Genomic DNA, 20,088 nt, shown 5'->3' with positions numbered 1-20,088 from the left:
GGAAAATCCAACCATTCCTCGATAACCACTTTGAGAAACATATAATCCTATTGGTATTCTTTTAGAAGACTCCCTTCTTCTTTTACCCGTACTAATTAAACTGAAACGGATAACTTCCACCTTTTTGTGTCTCAACTCTCCTAGACTTTTTTTCGTTGAAACCAAAAGTCGAACTTCCTTTTGCATTCTCGCTTCAGAGGTCGATTCTCCTCCACTTGAGTTTGACCCATCGTCTACTCCTGCTCATCACCGATCCAAACTAGCTCTTCTAATGCTATCTCCTTTTGACTTTGAAGAAACTCATGTTTGTTATATCCAATGCCCTTTGATATTTCCATCATAGTATTACTACTTGTATTTATCGTAAGTGATCTCCTCATATCGCAGACCAAAATAGTTTGAAGTTTATTTATTTTTTTTTCCAGTCACCTTCTTGTCAAAACGCACCGATGCATAGATATAACTAAGGGTAAAGGAGGATATGGCCATCTTAGTCAAAATACTAATAACAAAGATGGTTGCTAAATCTAATACCCTCTTGTTTCTCTCTTGACCAATCGACTTGTTGTCTTCCTACTGATCCTCTCGTAATGGTCATCTCAACCATTTATGGAACACTCGGATGCAAACATACAGAAGACACTCGCATGTGTATTTTTATACTCTCTATAATGAACCCCACTTTCCTAATTTGTCGAGCGAGAATCTACTGGTTTGAACCTATTTGCCGATCGATGTGCCTGAATCTGCTCATGTTCTTCTATCCTATGATTGAATTTCAGTCCCAGCTTTTGAGTCGTAGACTCAACTTCCAGTGAGCACACACGTTCCTTTGCAACTCATCTTATGAAGTGGTATCTATCTTAACTACAATAATTAACTTAGCGATTATAAACTAATAACATTTTGTTATAAAAAGATTCATGGCGATTTGAATTCTTGTCTTTACGAGATAAACCATGGTACGGAAGACACCTTCCTTCTCTATTCTCTTCTTATGTCAGAAGCTTGATGCTTCTTCCTTAGGTTATGAGAGGTCGACATACAACCACACCATAACAGTTAGTAACTCTAGTCGCCAGTTGCTTCGTCACAACGAAGGCTGCAATTCTTATGTCGATCACCATCATCATCTCCTTCTTAATTCTCGTGACTAAATTTGGCTCTATGTCGGACAAGGTTCTCAAAACCCACTACCTTAAGCAAATTTATTTTATTCGGACTCAATCTTTTTATGCCCTACTTGGGCTCGAACTTAGATTCACTCTTATAAACATCATCGAACAACAGGTAATGACAACACAAAGGAATTTTATAGTGGTAGATCTATCTACCAGTGCGAATAACAACACCCTAACTTTTCACTTTTACCATTTTAACCTATAAATTTATCTTTTATTGGAAAATTGATACCTTCCTCTTTCGTTTTATATTTTGACTGAGTTTTTTTATAAGTTTTATTTCTAATTTGTCCAAACTTCTTTTAGAAACTTTTTACAAATATTTTTTTATAACTTTCTTTTTATATATTTCTTAAAACTTAGTTTTTTTTTTATATTAATTTTGTTATAAGTATGAAATCATATTTATAAAATTAGTTATTTTACTAAAACAATTATTTATGTTGTGTTGTATGTTTTTTTTAAATTTTTTTTACAAATTAAAAATTTAAATTCATTTTCTGTATTTATAAAGGTTATTTTTTACTATCTTTGTTTTTTTATGAAATCGTTTTATAAAATTAGTTTTCTTTTAAAAAACAATTTTTACAAATATTTAGATTTTCCTTTTCATGCATTTATTTTAAATTTTTTTTTCCTATATTTAAATGGGTATCTTAAATGTACCCGTGTGTGTGGGTGTAATGTTTGTGTGTTGACTTTCACACACACATGTTCCATCATGTGGAGATTTTTAGCAACACCTAAAATATGTAAAAATTATGTTCTTTTTAACATATTTATTTTAAAAAATACACCTTAAAGAGTGCATTACGCTATAACTAAATGTAATCCTAAATCCTAGAGAGTAAATAATATATTGTTTATTGTACATGTTATATTCTCGCAACACATATTTCAATCCATGTATTTTCCTTTGTTTTACAATTTTGGACTATTTTATTTTTCAAATTTGGTCCAAAGTTTTTTTACATTCGAGTTTGTCTACATTTCGATATAATTTTTTTCAATACAATCGTCAAAATTCAACATACAAAATTCAAGACTTATAATTATGCTTTTTATCTATTATATAATACGAGGTAAAACATGAAAATTTAGAAAATAGAGAGGTCAAAGTAACATTTTCAAAATTCAAAGTGAAGGGTTTAAAGTGATATTTTAAAAAGTAAAGTGGTGGAAAAGACACAAACTCATAAATATCAGTGGCGAATCTAGCACATGACACAACATGGTTCGTAATTAACTGAATCCGATAAAAATAAAATAATTAATAATACTTCAGGTCAGATTGTAGACCTTAAAAAACTAGAACAAATTATTTGACCGGTTAAATAGAAAGGTCAGTTATGAAAAAAAACCCGGATATAATTAAAAAGAAAGAAACCTTTTGGTTTAATGAAAAACTAATTGAATTGAGAGGTTATGCCGGTAAAAAAATCTATTTTTTTAAACTTAAAACTAGGTTCAATATTGTTAAAAGACCTAAGATATTATAAGAAATATTTTTTTTTTCAAGATTATAACGTAAATAAATAGAAAGGAAAATACATGTAATAATTATTGAAAACTAAAATTACATTATAAACATTGATATAGAAGTTATTTAGTCTAAATTAAACATAAAAATAAAAATAATATTTAATTAAAAAAAAAAAATAGACATTAGGATGGATAACTATTGTATTTTTTTTTAATATTTATTTAATTTGATTCGATTGATGGTAGCTTTGACCATCGTAAATGGTTTCAACTTTCAACCATGTGTTTAGAATCCCCGTTTTAATTATGGAAAAGTTTTAATTTTGGATTTTGTTACTCGTTTGACTTTTGGAATGGTTTTAATTTTGGAAATGTTTTATAAAAAAACCGTTGAAATTAGGAAGTCCAAAGGGTTGGGTCGGTGTATTACGCCTAATTTATACCTTCTTCACTCACTCATAGTCATCCCGGTGATCTCCAAACACCATCGGAGACATGTTTCAGTGAAGAAGAAAAAGAAGAAGAAGAAGAAGAGGGTTTTATTTGGAGGCACCACCTTCTTCTCTTTTTTCTTCCAGCGACACCACCGTTGTCTCTTTCTTTCATTATCCGGCGTTCAACAATCCTCTGTGTTTCCCTCTTCGTCTGTTAGTTAAACTTATTGATTTTTTTTTTGTGTGTGTATTATTGACTTTGATTTTGTTTTTGTTAGGTATTTTCAATAGGCCAAGAAGATTATTCAGGTCGCTCTTCGTTCATTATTCGTTCGTTCCTGGATTCATCGGTCAGTTTGGTTTACCATCATCATCGATCAATAAAAAGAGTATAGATCTTTTTCCTCTGATTTCTAGGTATTGTGTTTACTTGTATCTTTTCAATAATGACGTGACGTGTTTTAGGCTAAGTGTATGGCAACTTTTTATGTCACGAAACTAATTTTTTTCTTCTAAGCATGCTTCATCATCGCTAAAAGGATCAAACACTGTACAAAAGGTATATTAACGACATAGGTTTACTTAATTGCAGCTTTTATTAACACCATGACCTCTTTGTGTTTTTTCTCTTTCTCCTCCATTTATCTTTTGATTCGATGGTTTTTTGAATCAGGTCGCCAAATTGAAACCAAAGCATCCATCAAACGAAGATGATTGGTCAAGCAAGTGGTGATGTTGGTAAAATTTAAATAGTTTTGAAACCCAAAAAAGTAGTTCTTAGTTGTAGATTGTTTATCTGTGCAGTTTAGGTGTTTGATGAAATGTCTTAATTAACCTAAAGAGTTGTTTTGCTTTGTTTTGAAGGTAAAAATGTTGCTGGATTAAATTATGTAGAGAGATGTAAATAATCACAAACCAAATTAAAATATTAAACAACTTATTGAGTTATTAGAAATTCAATTAGTGAAAGATAATTTATTGTTTGTATTTCTAACTCAATTAGAAATACAAGTGTACTTTGGTTCTAACTAAAAGTTTCATATAAAGTTGTGTGTTTCTGTTTAATTAAGTTATGTTTCCTTTCCAATTAAATTAAAATACATGAGATGTTCCACTTCCACAACCAAATCTGTTTATAGATGTTCATAACATTCATCACATGTTATAATGTTTTCCTATTAAGTAACTTGTTTAATATCCAAATGAATGTGCAGGCTTTTTTGTTGTTTCTTCAACTGACAGGGATCCTGATGTTTACTTTTATATATCTGATGGGGTGATAATCAAGTCTCTTTGGTGAATAAAATCATTATATATGAGAATATTGTAAGTGCTCTCTTTTCATTGTTTAATAATATCTTTGAAAAATAAAAAGGTCATGGTATGTGCAGCTCAAGACATTGGAGACAAGCCCTGTTATGTTATCTGGTTTCATTAACCGAAGAGGCTGATAATGCACAGGTAGTGTAATTGCATCTGCATTCCAGTTATTCTCATGTCTTATGTCTTTTGCATCCATTTTTGTTAGTCATTTTGTAAAATATTTTTAATCCATTTTCTATCTAATTGTTTCACCATTAGTGTCTTATTTTTTTGTTTAATGTTTATGAAATCAGAGTATGTATGTTTGATGTGTATATAGTTCGTGTTTAATATCATAAATAAAATCTTCTTTGGTATATAGCAATTCTGTTATTTTATAAAAAAAACCACTAAAGGGTGTTTCAGTCATTTTAACATACTGCACTTCAATTCTTTTGATAGATTTTTAAAATAAACACAAAACAACAAAATAATAGAATTGAAATCCTTTCCATTCCATTTGACAAATTCCATTCATTTCAAAAGTATTTTGTGAACCACTTCCATACGTTAATCTGAGATTGATTGTTATTCTTAATTTCAACTTGTTTGACAAATTCCATTCATTACTCTGCAACAAGAAAAGGTTTTGGAAACCACATTAAGAGCTTATGTTATGGTGGAGAAAAGGAAAAGAAGATCCCCTGAGAATCAAAAGTGTGACCATGTATGTTTTTACCCTTAAAACTATAAAACAGTTGATGCTTTTTATGTTCTTATTTAGCTTTCCATTGAATCTCCAATAAGGGTGTTGGGTGATTATGCCTTTCTGTTACGAGATTATGAGAACTTGCTTTATCAAATTACTGCCTTCTATCCACTGATTACAAAAGATATGAGTCTATGACCATGTTTATGTGTTTCCAGAAATACCCCTATGTTCCTAAAACTCATGCAGTCATGCTTGTGTATTATCTCTAAGAAATGATGGGATTAACATACTTTATGACATTGCTATAACTGGGTAGATTTTTTCAACCACAATTCTATAATTGGAAAAATGAAACTACTTTAGTATTTCTTGCATTTAAACCATTATTAATGAATGATGTTCCTGTTTCAGATGTGGATGTTCCTAAGATGAAATATACATCCGATGATCAACCATCATACCCTGTTGGTGTAATTTGTGTGTGTACTACAAAGATGAAGTGCAAATGTATGCTTTTTGGCATGCATTGAAATTAACATTTCTAAGATTTTGTCAGGAGACAAGTAATTGATGAAGAAGGATGCATGGTTTGGGTTGTGGGCACCTGGAGGCCGCTTAAAGATTATATTCATGGGTAAGATATAATAAACTAATCTTTAAAGTAAAACTTGAAAGATACAAATACAATGGTGAAGGAAACTGCAATTAGATTTAGAGACAAAATTGCAAGTTTGATTCTGTCAGCCTTTTTATGAATATCATGATGTTCTAGTCAAATCTCTTTCTGTGGGTATGTGATCATGAAAGAATCCAGCACCTAATAATGTTTTTTTTGTTTCCCTTTCATTGATTTGCATTTTACTAATTGTGTTAGGTTTAACATATTGTTGTTTGTTGGTTTGTTTATCAAGTTAAATCATGTATTGATTGTTATATGAATTTCTTAAGATTGTAAGTGAATCTTAATTTATGTATTTCAATTACTAATTTGTGGTTATTTGGTAGGATAAATGGAGCAGTCAAAAAAAAAAGAAGAAAAAACTAAATGACCATATATGATGCCAAGGTAAGAAAGTGCATTGTTATTGCTTAATTTATAATTGAAATCAGTGTTTTGAGTATAAGGTTACAAAAAAGAGGTCCATCTAATAGATGTTATATGCACTTCAACCCTTTGATATTTCAGTTGCTAATCAATCACTTTGATATTTCAGTTGCTGATCTGTTTGTGACAGATAACTATTGTGCATCCACCCTTGCAATTCACCTATCAGAGACAAAAGATTCCAATGGGAGAGGGGACCACAGACAACCACGAGGGCACTACAAAGTTAGTGGGATAGCAGGGGCATTTTGGGAATTAAGGCAGATCCTCTATCATTTTAGGTTATATATTATGGGAGGGCGTTTGTTAGAAAGGCAGGCAGAATATTTTAGAAGTTTCTTCTTCTTTTGTGAGACCATAGCATCTAGAATCACTATATCTATCCTGTTCTTGATTTGTTATGAACTCACTTAATTGATAACTTCTGTTGTTTTGACAGTTAATCATTTGGTTCACTTCTTATTGGTTGCACTGATAAGATTCTTTATTGAAATGAAGCTACAACCTTCAAGAACTCATATTGACTGGTAATATTCAGGTAACTTCAAATCCCTTTGTTGAATCACATTTTAGAACTTTTCACTAGGTCTATCTTGTTATCATAATAACACACTTCAACTTCTATCTCCAATAACATGAGTTTCTTTGATTTGAGTTGTTAATCTTTCTTTCATGATTTCTATCAATTGATTACTGATTTATTTGCCATATGAATTGTTGCTTTTTAGGGAAATAACAACCATCACCCTTTTCTTTTCGATCACCAAAAAGAAGATGATGTTGCTACAATATGGTATACAAGTGGACACCAATTTTTTTTTTTTTTTTTTTTTTCAAGTCTACCAAAGTTTAATCTTTTCTTACCTTAAGTGGAACTTATTCCTTTTCCTACATGGTTAGGGGATAGAAACCAGACTGGTGGAAGCCTTGAAATTAAAGTTGTATCCATCAAATGCCAATTGTTTTCACACATATATGAAAGGTCCAACCAGATGATATTGGTGGCTTAGTTGGATTTTATCAAGGAGTAAGAAACTCAAATTTCATCTTCTGTCTGAATAAAGTTCATGATAATGATTTCCTTATTATTGATGCTCAATTAGGTAACAGAGTATATGATATGATGGGTATGATAGATTTGTTGTATTTTTCAATTTGGTATGCCATATTATTGATGCTCAATTAGGTTTGTGGTTGTTGCAGTGTTATGAATCCAAATGACTAGTCATATGGTGGTCATAGAGAAAGATTGTTTAGTGTTGCATTTAATGTGAAGATGCAAACATTACTTAAAGGTAACTATTTATAAAAAAAAAATTAGCACAAGGGAGGGAGCCATTTAGCTTTCCATACTTTAAAGAATATAATATGTCTGATATTATATCTTTCAGGCAAAAGTGCATCTCCTATGCTATGTGGGACAGATTAGTTTTTAACAAAATAAAAAACAAGACAAACTTGCTTTAATGGTTTCAGGTGCATCACCCTTGTCTCCTGATGTCATGGAACTTACTTCCATTTATTTGTGTCTTATATCACCCTCGTTTTATTTCTTTTTATTACAGTATTGTTGTAATAGCAAAATTTTCATTATCTGTGTTTCATGCAAAAAAAATGGACAAGTGGCTTTGGTTATGGTCATTTCTGTTATGCTTTGCCCTGTTTCAAAGGTTTTGTTCAGATTAGTCATGGTCTGAATGTGTTCTGTTTAACATAATGTAGTTTGTTGGTTTGTTTATCAAGTTAAATCATGTATTGATGTTCTATTATCATTTTTACTTGATTTTAATCTTAGTGTAGTTTTGGCTAATAACAAAAACATTGTCATCACGGATTGTTATTAGGGTCACCTAATGTTCCACACTTATCAACACATAGATTCTTCCCCATGTTATATGGATTTCTGAATATTGTAAGCGAATCTTAAAATATGTATTTTAATTACTAATTTGTTGTTATTTGATAGGATAACTGGAGCAGTCAAGAAGAGCATATAGAAATCTAGAAAAAAAAAAAGCTAAATGACCATAAATGATGCCAAGGTAAGAAACCAAAGTCTACTTTGCAATATACATGCAAGATGTCTAATATGGTAATAATAAAAAAAATCTTTTCCATGTTTCCTCATGACTTTGTATTTTGTAATTGAATGCTATTTAGATGCTAAGGTCTAAAAACCTTCTATTAAGACAGTTTAATTTTATTATTTTTCCTATCAAGTCACTATACTTTGATAAATCAAAAATGTTGCCAATTATAACAATGCAGTTCAATTTTTTCGACAACTATTTTTCCTTTAAGACATTGTACATTTAATTATTTTTTTTTATTAACACATTGCATTTTGAAAAATCTAACCTACTAAGACTTGTATTTTGAAAATATGAACTTGTTTCATTTTGGTTAACATTTATAGCATTTTATATTCAAAATATTTTAAACATTGTACTTTCAACTTTTTTTTTCTTACTAAGACAGTGCACTTTGAAAAATTAACATACTTAGATATTATACTTTTAAGATCTAAACAATTATAACAAACCTCAAGGATAATGTGACAATTCATCCAACTCAATATGCCACAGAGAGAGAGGATCAAACAAGACTCTTCACTATTTATGGAAATGACCTATTCCTCTGAAGTATTATTTTAGTTTTTTGTAATGTATGTATGTATGTTCTATTAGATTGTTTATTATTGTAGTAAGATAATACTTCTTTTTGACTTAATAGACATGGATACCTTAAAAAAGCTAAAGCTCAAATCCGTGGTTGTCTGAGAAAGGTTAGTTTTGTCCTTTAAGTTACAGTCTTTTGTGCTATAATTTGATCTTGTTTTCATTGTTATTAACATCTATGAGGTTTTCATATGCATTTGTTTATGCCATAAGGCAAAATATATTTCTCTTTTGACCCTTGGTTGGTGATTGTATTGCAAAGTTAGTTCTTAATGAACTAACTAATTATCAAAGGTTTGATCTTTATACACTGAATTGGTTGAAATTACGTTATTACCCTCTTTGGACGCAGGTGGTATACTTTTGTTGGAGGTTTGATGTGGGAAGTAAACATGTGGTGGAAATTGTGGTTTGTAGTCATCAATTAAAGCCAATGCAAAAATTTTGTTGCATTTGTAGGATGGAATTAAGCACAAGAATTATTTTAACAAATGTGTAACTACTCTTTTTTAATTGTTTTACAGTCTCTTGAAGACAAGCCCTGTTATCTGGTTTCATCAGCGGAAGAGGCTTGCTTATAATGCACAGGTAGTCTGATTGCATCTGTTTTTGTTGTTCATTTTGTAAACTGTTTTCGTTCCATTTTCCAATTAGTGTTTCAGTAGCATGCTTTTTAAGAAAATAAACATCCGTGATCATGGTGTTAGAAATTATGTTAAGAAATTATGGATTTCATCTCATTCTTTCTGGTGGCATTTTTTGTATCTGGATCAAATGTTAATACTTTAATACATAAGTTTATTTTACTATTAGTACTTAATGGATAATTTTTGTTACTGAATATCAATGATTTTGTAACAGTATTTAAATAACAGTATATGAATGATTTATCTATCTTTTTTTAGTAATATTTAAATTTTGGCCCATGAGTGTAGCTGAATTTTCAAAATTTGATCCTTTATGAGGTTTATAATTTTTTAATCTTTGTTTTTAGTAAAATGACATAACTTTGAGACCAAAATTGTAGAAATCAGATAAGGAATTTCAGGTGTGTCAACCTTGTATTTTGGTACAATTTACTCATTTACCCTTTTGGCTAGTTTTAAGTTAATCTGTTAATGATGACATGTAATTCTAGGTTTGGGCATATTTCATGGGATCATATTCATATGATTCAACATACACAGAGAGGAGAGGCAGTATGTTGTCTTACTTAACATCAGAGTACATGACTATCAAAAACCAGTGACATCTAAATGTATTTCCAGAAATGCCCCTATGTTCCTAAAACTCATGCTTGTGTATTATCTCCAGGAAATGATGGGATTAACATACTCTATGACATTGCTATAATAATTTTAAAAAAAACTGTCTTTATCATTTAATTTTTTAATTGAAATTGGTCTCTATTGAATATTAGATTATAAAGAAGAGGTCCATCTAACAAATGCATAGTTTCTAGACAAGAAACTAATTATACATGACTTCACCCCTACAGGTTATAGAAGTTCAAATTGTGAATGTTGTATGCATCAGATGTTTGACAACCAAATGCTAAGGTAGAAATTTATCTGTTTAGATGCTCACAACATTCATCACATGTTACACTGCTTTCCTATTAAGTAACTTGTTTACTAGTCAATTAGCCATTTAATGTTAGTAGGTTTTTCTGAGAAATGTTTTTTTTTCAATTAAGTAGGCGACAAAGGAGCCTTTCACCTAGTTACACACAGTTGTGAAAGTTTAAATTTTATCATTTTAACAGTATTTATTTACTTTCCCATGCAGTTTGTCAACCTGATTTTGTATCAACATGGTTCCTGTTTTCCAATAAAGAACATGAACTTGTATGGAGTATATGTGTATGGGTATCCTTTTTAGACCATGAAGCCTTTGATCATCATGTAAGTTTTTAAAGCTTTATTCTCCCATTTAAGTTACATGGCTTTAGTTATAATGAATGTGCAGGCCTTTTGGTTGTTTCTTCAAATGACTAAGATCCTAGCAACAAGTTTGTGGATCTTTTTTTTTTCTTTTTTTGGTCCACAATAACCAAGATGGATCATCAGAGAGGTTTTTTCACTCCCTAATTATATAAAGTTTATTATGATTTAAAAAATGTTGAATATAAATATTTGAATTTCATAATTGCACGCGATACAGATTTATTGTACATAACCAACTACTTTAGAATGTGGCATATTTTAGAATCAGCGAGACACCTCAAAGTTTTATATTGCATTTCAAATATTTGGATTCAATGTGTGAATTGAATGCATCTATGTGGTTCACTTTCTGAAAACTCGAAACGAAATTAGTTTAATAGGAGAAGATTGTAAAAATTAGACATGAGTAGTTGATATGTTTCACATATGTGGGGATTATGTTTTGAAGGACACTCACGAAGGTTAGAATTTGATATTAGTTTGTTTCAGTCATCAAATCGAGAGACATTTGCCTAAATCAATGTACATTTTTGTTGTTCCATGGTAGTGTTTTTTTTTATCAACTCTAGATTTCATATTCTTAATGTAAAACCCTCTTCTTTTGCTCTACATTTCACACCATTTTTGTGTGCCAGAGACATTCCTTATTGTAAGTTTCCACCCATTTTTCAAACGCTTAAATTTGTGATATTAGTTGCTGCTAATCAATCACTTTGACATTTCAATTGCTGATGAGCTTTTTGTCAGAGATTCCTTCTGTGGGTTAAAGGTTGTATCATTTTCTTAAACATCTATCTCCTATAACATGAGTTTCTTTGATTTGAGTTTTTAATCTTTCGTGATTTCTACCGATTTATTTGCCATATGAATCGGTGTGTTTTAGGGAAGTAACATTCATCACCCTTTGATGATGTTGCTATAATATGTTATACAAGTGGACACCAATTTTCAATTGTTATTTTTCGAAAAAGTTTACCTATTTAAGTAGTGAAATAGCTTTGTATTTGTATGGTTATTATTAGGGTCACCACACTTATCAACACATAGATTCTTCCCCATGTAATTTCTGAAGATTGTAAGCGAATCTTAAAATATGTATTTCAATTGCTAAATTGTGGTTATTAGATAGGATAACTGGAGCAGTCAAGAGCATCTAGAAATCTGGAAAAAGGCTAAATAACCATATACGATGCCAAGGTAAGAAACCAAATTCTACTTTGCTGATTACTTATAAATATACATGCAAGATGTCTAATATGGTAATAATAAAAAACTTCTTTTACATGTTTCCTCATGACTTTGTATATTGTAATTGAATGCTATTTAGATGCTAAGGTCTAAAACCTTTTATTAAGACAGTTTAATTTTATTATTTTTCCTATCAAGTCACTATACTTTGATAAATCAAACATGTTGCCAATTATAACATTGTAGTTCAATTTTTTCGACAACTATTTTTCCTTTAAGTTAATGTACTTTCAAGTGTTTTTCTATTAGGACATTGCATTTTAAAAATCCTAACCTACTAAGACTTGTATTTTGAAAATCTGAACTTGTTTCATTTTGGTTAACTTTTATAGCTTTTTGTATTTAAAATATTATGAACACTGAACATTGTTTTACAGTCTCTTGAAGACAAGCCCTGTTATCTGGTTTCATCAGCAGAAGAGGCTTGCTTATAATGCACAGGTAGTCTAATTGCAACTGTTTTTGTTGTTCATTTTGTAAACTGTTTTCGTTCCATTTTCCAATTAGTGTTTCAGTAGCATGCTTTTTAAGAAAATAAACATTTTAAACATCCCTAATAGCATGAGTTTCTTTGATTTGAGTTAATCTTTCATGCTTTTTAATTATTTTAGGGATTTTCTTAAAGTGTAAGTTATATTTAGTGCTAAATGCAATAAACTTATTTTCTTTTATTTGTGTAATATCCTAATAAGCAAGAATCTTATAATAAGATAAAAGCTAACTGTACAATAATTGGATAGATCTTTCACTTATTTACTTTTAAGATTGTACTTTTAATGAGAATACTGTTAAAAAACTTCAATTTTTTTTTTGCAAGAGCCTCTTTATTCAGCTGTGATGCTTGAACAAGCAACTTATTGTCGTTACTATTTATTTTAGCTAAACCAATTATGTTAAGAAATTAGGGATATCATCTCATTCTTTCTGGTGGCAATTTTTGTTTCTGGATCAAATGTTAATACTTTAATACATAAGTTTATTCTACTATTAGTACTTAAAGGACTTATTTAGTATGCCTGGTAATTCTTTACAAAAGATATTTGTTATTTAGTCAAGTCTTTTATTTATTTAAAATGTGTGATTTTATTTAGCGAAAATGGGACATCAGGGAAGGGAAATGCCACATGATGTAGTCTTTGGTGGGCTGAAATTCTAAAAGCAAGTGGTCAATATATATATATATATATATATATATATATATATATATAAAGAGGGTGTTGGTGTTTACCTTCATATCTCTGATGAGGTTATAATCAGTTCTCTTTTGTGAATAAAAATATTTTATATGAGAATTTAGTTAAGAAATTACATATTTCATCTCATTCTTTCTGCTGGTCTATATTGCAATTTTTGTTACTGGATCATATCTTAATACTTTAATAGGTAATTTTGTTTTACTATCAGTACTTGATAGATAGTTTTCACTATCAAATATCAACGATTCTGTAACAATAATTACATTATCAATCTTTTTAGAGTAATATTTATAGCTAGTTTTTTCAGTTTTGGTCCCTATTTGAGGTTTGTAAAAACTCTTATTGAAATTAGTTTAATAGGGGAAGATTGTCAAATAATACATGAGTATTTCACACATGGGGTTAATCGTGAGATTTATGTTTTGATTGACACTCACGAAGGTTAGGATATGATATATTAGTTTGTTCAACCATCAAATCGAGAGACAAATGTCTAAGTCAATGTATGTTTTTTTTTTTTTATTATTATCAAATCCAGATTTCATATTCATATACACATGCTTAATGTAAACCCTCTTCTTTTGGTCTACATTTCACACCATAGTTATTGATTTTGTTGAATGTCGATCTTCCAAAGAAATTGAAGACATGAAAATGGAATGTTTACTTTTACAGGTAGTCATCATCAAACATTACATTGATTGAATATGACACCTTGACATATTTTGATAGTGGTATGATGGTTAATCATTTGGTTCATTTCTTATTGGTTGCACTGATAAGATTCTTTATTGAAATGAAGCTACAACCTTCAAGAACTCATATTGACTGGTAATATTCAGGTAACTTCAAATCCCTTTGTTGAATCACATTTTAGAACTTTTCACTAGGTCTATCTTGTTATCATAATAACACACTTCAACTTCTATCTCCAATAACATGAGTTTCTTTGATTTGAGTTGTTAATCTTTCTTTCATGATTTCTATCAATTGATTACTGATTTATTTGCCATATGAATTGTTGCTTTTTAGGGAAATAACAACCATCACCCTTTTCTTTTCGATCACCAAAAAGAAGATGATGTTGCTACAATATGGTATACAAGTGGACACCAATTTTTTTTTTTTTTTTTTTTTTCAAGTCTACCAAAGTTTAATCTTTTCTTACCTTAAGTGGAACTTATTCCTTTTCCTACATGGTTAGGGGATAGAAACCAGACTGGTGGTAGCCTTGAAATTAAAGTTGTATCCATCAAATGCCAATTGTTTTCACACATATATGAAAGGTCCAACCAGATGATATTGGTGGCTTAGTTGGATTTTATCAAGGAGTAAGAAACTCAAATTTCATCTTCTGTCTGAATAAGGTTCATGATAATGATTTCCTTATTGTACCATGACAAAACGGTTGTTTCTTTTTTACTTAATGGGCAATGTATTTTCATTCATGCTTGAAATTGTTGGATGAGATGATGGTGGAATTGAGTGAGACCTATTATGTTCCACGATTATGTAACAGAGTATATGATATGATGGGTAATGATAGATTTGTTGTATTTTTCAATTTGGTATGGCTTATTATTGATGCTCAGTTAGGTTTGTGGTTGTTGCAGTGTTATGAATCCAGATGACTAGTCATATGGTGGTAAAAAAAAAAAAATTCAGCACAAGGGAGGGAGCCTTTTAGCTAGCTTTCCATACTTTAAAGAATATATAATATGTCTGATATTATATCTTTCAGGCAAGAGTGCATCTCCTATGCTATGTGGGACAGACAGATTAGTATTTAACAAAATAAAAGACAAACTTGCTTTAATGGTTTCAGGTGCATCACCCTTGTCTCCTGATGTCATGGAACTTACTTTCATTTATTTGTGTCTTATATCACCCTAGTTTCATTTCTTTTTATTACAGTATTGTTGTGATAGCAACTTTTTCATTTATCTGTGTTTCATGCAAAAAAAAAAAAAGAAAATGGACAAGTGGCTTTGGTTATGGTCATTTCTGTTACGCTTTGCCCCGTTTCTAAGGTTTTGTTCAGATTCTTCCATGCTTTTGTAAATTTTGGATTTTGATTTTTCGAATTTTTGTCATATTGAAAATATTTGGCTTCCTACATATGAAAGTTTGATCATGGCATTCATGTACCTTTTTTTAACCAAAATGAGTAACACAAAACCCACATGAATGTTTAGAGCTTCTTGACCTAAATGGGTACTCTCTCCCCCACTCTGGCTGTAATTCATTTAAAAAAAAACTATGTCTTTATTGTTTGGACTTTTTAGTTGAAATCGGTCTCTTTTGAATATTAGATTATAAAGAAGAGGTCCATCTAACAGATGCATAGTTTGTAGACAAGAAACTAATTATACATGACTTCCCCTCTACAGGCTATACAAGTTCAAATTTATTTGTTTAGATGTTCACAACATTCAACAAGTGTTACAATGCTTTCCTATTAAGTGACTTGTTTACTAGCCAATTTAGCCATGTAATGTTTGTAGTTAGTTCTGAGAAATGTTTTTTTTTTTTTTTTTTCCATTCAAGTAGGTGACAAAGGAGCAGTTGGAACAATGTTATTACTGATGCATAGAAACTATACCCATCTGTAAGTTTTTCACCCAGTTATACGCTTATACAGCATGAAAGTTGCACACAGTTGTAAGAGTTTAAATTTTATCATTTTAACAGTATTTAAACTCAGAATGAATTTAGTTTAATAGGAGAAGATTGTAAAATTCAGACATGAGTAGTTGATATGTTTCACATATGTGGGGATTATGTTTTGAAGGACACTCACGAAGGTTAGGATTTGATATTAGTTTGTATTAGCCGAAGATATCTTTCCTGATATCTTTCCTCATATTGAGGAAGTATTGTTATAGTTGATAAACTCTTCATTATAGATAGCGATAGGATATTGTATAAATATGAATTGTAAATCATTGGAATGATACGGGAAAACTATCAATTAACATGGTATCAGAGCACAAATATCATTAACCCTACTTCGCCTCCTGTTCTTCCCTGTACGCCATTTTTTTTTTCTCTTCTTCTTCAATGGACCCAAAATCTCACCCAGCCATCACAGTCACAAACATACGGACTTCATTCCGTTTATACTGGAGATGGAGAGCGGACAGTACACCTCATGGGCAGAATTATTTCGCATCCATTGCAGGGCTTTTCAGGTTGCAGATCACATTGATTCTACCGTCATCCCTCCTTCAAAACCACCTTCTTCTTCTTCCTCAACCTCAACCTCAACAGAAGCTGATAAAACCTCCACTGAAGCCGACAAAACTAAAGCATCTGAGTTTGCAGCATGGTCACGACTCGATGCTATTGTTCTCCAATGGATCTACAGCACAATTTCTAATGATCTGCTACACACAATTTTGACACCAAACACCACTGCGTGTCAGGCATGGACTGCCCTTGAAAACATTTTTCAAGATAACCAGAGCACTAGAGCTGTCTATCTTGACAGCAAATTCGTCTCTACAAGACTTGATCAACACCCTAACATCTCCTCCTATTGCCAAGCCATGAAGATGCTTGCTGATCAACTGGCAAATGTGGGAAACCCGGTTTCCAACCAACGTCTTGTTCTTCAACTAATTGCTGGTCTCAATGAAAGCTATGAAGGGGTCGCGATGATCATCCAGCAAACAACACCCTTACCTGATTTCTATGCAGTTCGCTCCAAACTCATCATGGAAGAAGCACGAAAAGCTCATCAGGCTGCTGCCACTGCTGTATCCCTAACCGGAGGCACCTCCACTACCGCCTTGACTGCTTCAGCACCAATGACTCATCCAAATTTTGGAGATAGCAACCGCCTTAACCACCAACAGGCAGATCCCTTTACCTCTCGTGGACGCGGACGGGGTCGAGGAGGACGCGGTCGTGGACGATCTTCCAACGGGCGTGGACGCGGTACCAACAATAACCACGAGTCACCAGCTCCCGCCGCAAGTGCCAAGAACCCTAGACGCTCAAAATGAAGTACAACCCACGAGTCACCAGCTCCCGCCGCAAGTGCCGGAAGGCGCACTTCTCCGCCCCATCCAGCGTCCGCCGCGTGCTGATGAGTGCACCGCTATCCACTGAACTACGAACCAAGCACAACGTCCGGTCAGTTCCCGTCAGGAAAGACGACGAGGTGCAGGTGGTGCGTGGAACCTACAAAGGCCGTGAAGGTAAGGTGGTTCAGGTCTACCGGCGAAAGTGGGTCATCCATATCGAGAGGATCACCCGTGAGAAAGTTAACGGGAAAACTATCAATTAACAGTTTGTTTCAGTCATCAAATCGAGAGACATTTGCCTAAATCAATGTACATTTTTGTTGTTACATGGTAGTGTTTTTTTTTTATCAACTCTAGATTTCATATTCTTAATGTAAATACACCCTCTTCTTTTGCTCTACATTTAACACCATAGTTACTGATTTTGTTGCTATGTTAGTGGTAGAACACGGGTACAATGTTGATCTTCCAAAGAAATTGAAGACATGAAACTGGAGTGTTTACTCTTACAGGTTGGTTCATCATCAAAAATTATAATGATTGAATATGAAACCTTGACATCTTTCTCTTTTGGTGACAGATTATCCTTTGAAGTTAGTCACTAGATTTCCTGATCATCCTCGCATTGGTTATTGTGCAAGTATCTACTATCTACATGTCTAAGTTCCACTATATTAGGCTTTCTTCACTAAAACTGAATATAAAACATTGACATAAATTGTCTTTCTTGATGCTGCAAATGTAGTAAACTGAAGTTAATGCCCAATCTTGATCTTGCAGGTCCGGATGATGTGAATCACTCTTCTACACAAAGCCATATTTTTCAAACGCTTAAATTTGTGATATTAGTTGCTGCTAATCATTAATCAATCGCTTTGACATTTCAATTGCTGATGAGCTTTTTGTCAGAGATTCCTTCTATGGGGGTTTGATAATGGTATGATGGTTAATCATTTCTTATCAATTGCATCTCTTCCATCAGAAACTGGGGTTAAAGCTTGTATCATTTTCTTAAAACATCAATCTCCTATAACATGAGTTTCTTTGATTTGAGTTTTTAATAATGCACAGGTAGTGTAATTCCAGTTATTCTCATGTTTTATGTCTTTTGCATCCATTTTTGTTGGTCATTTTGTAAAACATTTTTATTCCATTTTCCATCTAGTTTTTGTGTAGCATTGTTTTTAAGAAAACAAACTTCCATGATCATGGTTCGATGTATGACAATCAGATTTCTCAAGAAAGTTGATTGTGTTTTGATTCCAATCATATATTTCTTGGGTTAATGTGAGAAAATAGCAACATAAGTTTGCTGATTTATTTATTATAGCATCCTACATTTGTTTCTTCTTGTTAGGAATCTTGTAATTTAAAAAATGTACTCTACTCTATCTTGTTATTCATAATAACAGACTTATGCATCTATCTCCAATAACATCTTTCATGATTTCTGCCATTTGATTGTTGATTTTTTGCCATATGATATGAGTTGGTGCTTTAGCAAAACCAGATGATTTTGTTACAAACATTGTTAGACAAGTGGACACCAGAGGTTTCTATTTCTTATTCACTTGTGCTTTTTTCTTTTCAAGTCTACCAAAGTTGAATCTTTTCTTACCCTTTATTCCTTTTCCTACATTACTCTGAGATTGATTGTTATTCTTAATTTCAACTTGTTTGACAAATTCCATTCATTACTCTGCAACAAGAAAAGGTTGTAGAAACCAAATAAAGAGCTTATGTTATGGTGGAGAAAAGGAAAAGAAGAACCCCATAGAATCAAAGATATGAGAACTTGCTTTATCAAATTACTGCCTTGTATCCACTGATTACAAAAGATATGAGTCTATGACCATGTTTATGTATTTCCAGAAATACCCCTATGTTCCTAACACTCATGCTTGTGTATTATCTCCAGGAAATGATGCTTGTGTATTAATTTGTATGTGATTGCTAAAACTGGGTAGATTTTGAAAGTAGAATGTTGTAATAAGATGAAATGAAAGAAGGATGATCTGAGGCGAGTTTTCTATAGTTTGTTCATTATAGCATTGTACATCCATTTCTTTATGTTACAACATTGTAATTTCAACTTTTTCTTATAAGGGCTGCATTGCATTATGATAATTCCATGAATTCATAGCGTTGTAATTTTTCTTATTAGGACATCATACTTATAATATTATACTTTCAAAATCCAACCTATTAAGAAATTGTATATTTTTCTTGTTAATCAGAAGGCTTAACTACATTAGGATTATACCATGTGCCTTCAGTTATTAAGATTGTACTTTGAATTGTAACATGATGCTCTTATACCTTATCTTCTTTTGCCACAGATCATATTGGTGTCCTAAGTCATGTTTATGGTGTTTCCAAATTACAAGTGGTCAATAAAAAAAGGGTTTTGGTTTTTATTTTTGTATCTCTGATGAGGTAATAATCAATTCTTTTTTGTGAATATAAATATTATATACAAGAATTTTGTAAAAAAACTTCAATATTTTGCAGGAACCTCTTTATTTAGTTGTGGTGCTTGAACAATCACCATCTTATTGTTGTTACCTTCTATTTTAGCCAAACCAATTATGTTAAGAAAATATGGATTTCATCTCATTCTCTCTGCTGATCTGTACAAGAAATGCCATCATGTATTACATTTTTTGTTGTCTGATCATATCTTAATACCTTAATAGATAATTTTGTTTTACTTAATAGATAGTTTTCGTTATCGGATGTCAATGATTCTATAACAATGATTAACTAACAATATACA

General features: G+C 31.6%; 1 protein-coding gene across 12 annotated transcripts; it reads left to right on the top strand.

Moving 5' to 3' along the window:
- Positions 1 to 3,072: 3,072 nt before the first annotated feature.
- LOC145048231 (large ribosomal subunit protein uL24y) lies at positions 3,073 to 19,997 on the top strand. Of its 12 annotated transcripts, XM_078996672.1 has the most exons (32): positions 3,073 to 3,310; positions 3,376 to 3,514; positions 3,615 to 3,656; positions 3,771 to 3,835; positions 4,312 to 4,423; positions 4,489 to 4,558; positions 5,046 to 5,126; positions 5,523 to 5,745; positions 6,117 to 6,177; positions 6,326 to 6,565; positions 6,656 to 6,754; positions 6,945 to 7,009; positions 7,117 to 7,243; positions 7,420 to 7,511; positions 7,608 to 7,692; positions 8,183 to 8,258; positions 8,950 to 9,001; positions 9,247 to 9,303; positions 9,419 to 9,482; positions 10,393 to 10,453; positions 10,683 to 10,798; positions 11,966 to 12,037; positions 12,466 to 12,529; positions 13,960 to 14,126; positions 14,317 to 14,381; positions 14,489 to 15,109; positions 15,835 to 17,642; positions 17,752 to 17,824; positions 17,893 to 17,952; positions 18,093 to 18,249; positions 19,652 to 19,748; positions 19,824 to 19,997. In XM_078996672.1, exon 27 carries the CDS (start codon positions 17,288 to 17,290, stop codon positions 17,573 to 17,575), a length of 288 nt encoding a protein of 95 aa, XP_078852798.1. In that variant the 5' UTR covers positions 3,073 to 3,310; positions 3,376 to 3,514; positions 3,615 to 3,656; positions 3,771 to 3,835; positions 4,312 to 4,423; positions 4,489 to 4,558; positions 5,046 to 5,126; positions 5,523 to 5,745; positions 6,117 to 6,177; positions 6,326 to 6,565; positions 6,656 to 6,754; positions 6,945 to 7,009; positions 7,117 to 7,243; positions 7,420 to 7,511; positions 7,608 to 7,692; positions 8,183 to 8,258; positions 8,950 to 9,001; positions 9,247 to 9,303; positions 9,419 to 9,482; positions 10,393 to 10,453; positions 10,683 to 10,798; positions 11,966 to 12,037; positions 12,466 to 12,529; positions 13,960 to 14,126; positions 14,317 to 14,381; positions 14,489 to 15,109; positions 15,835 to 17,287; the 3' UTR covers positions 17,576 to 17,642; positions 17,752 to 17,824; positions 17,893 to 17,952; positions 18,093 to 18,249; positions 19,652 to 19,748; positions 19,824 to 19,997. The 12 variants fall into 12 exon arrangements, 6 of the variants coding, with proteins under 6 accessions (XP_078852798.1, XP_078852796.1, XP_078852797.1 ...); XR_013682776.1 differs by lacking the exons at positions 19,652 to 19,748; positions 19,824 to 19,997 and adding an exon at positions 15,199 to 15,314 and having other exon boundaries at positions 15,835 to 15,892; positions 18,093 to 18,578; XR_013682777.1 differs by lacking the exons at positions 19,652 to 19,748; positions 19,824 to 19,997 and adding an exon at positions 15,199 to 15,314 and having other exon boundaries at positions 15,832 to 15,892; positions 18,093 to 18,578.
- Positions 19,998 to 20,088: the final 91 nt, after the last annotated feature.

Source organism: Lactuca saligna, chromosome 5, assembly GCF_052625555.1.
Source record: "Lactuca saligna cultivar CGN05327 chromosome 5, ASM5262555v1, whole genome shotgun sequence".
Taxonomy (NCBI): domain Eukaryota; kingdom Viridiplantae; phylum Streptophyta; class Magnoliopsida; order Asterales; family Asteraceae; genus Lactuca; species Lactuca saligna.
This window is presented reverse-complemented; position numbering and strand designations above follow the sequence as displayed.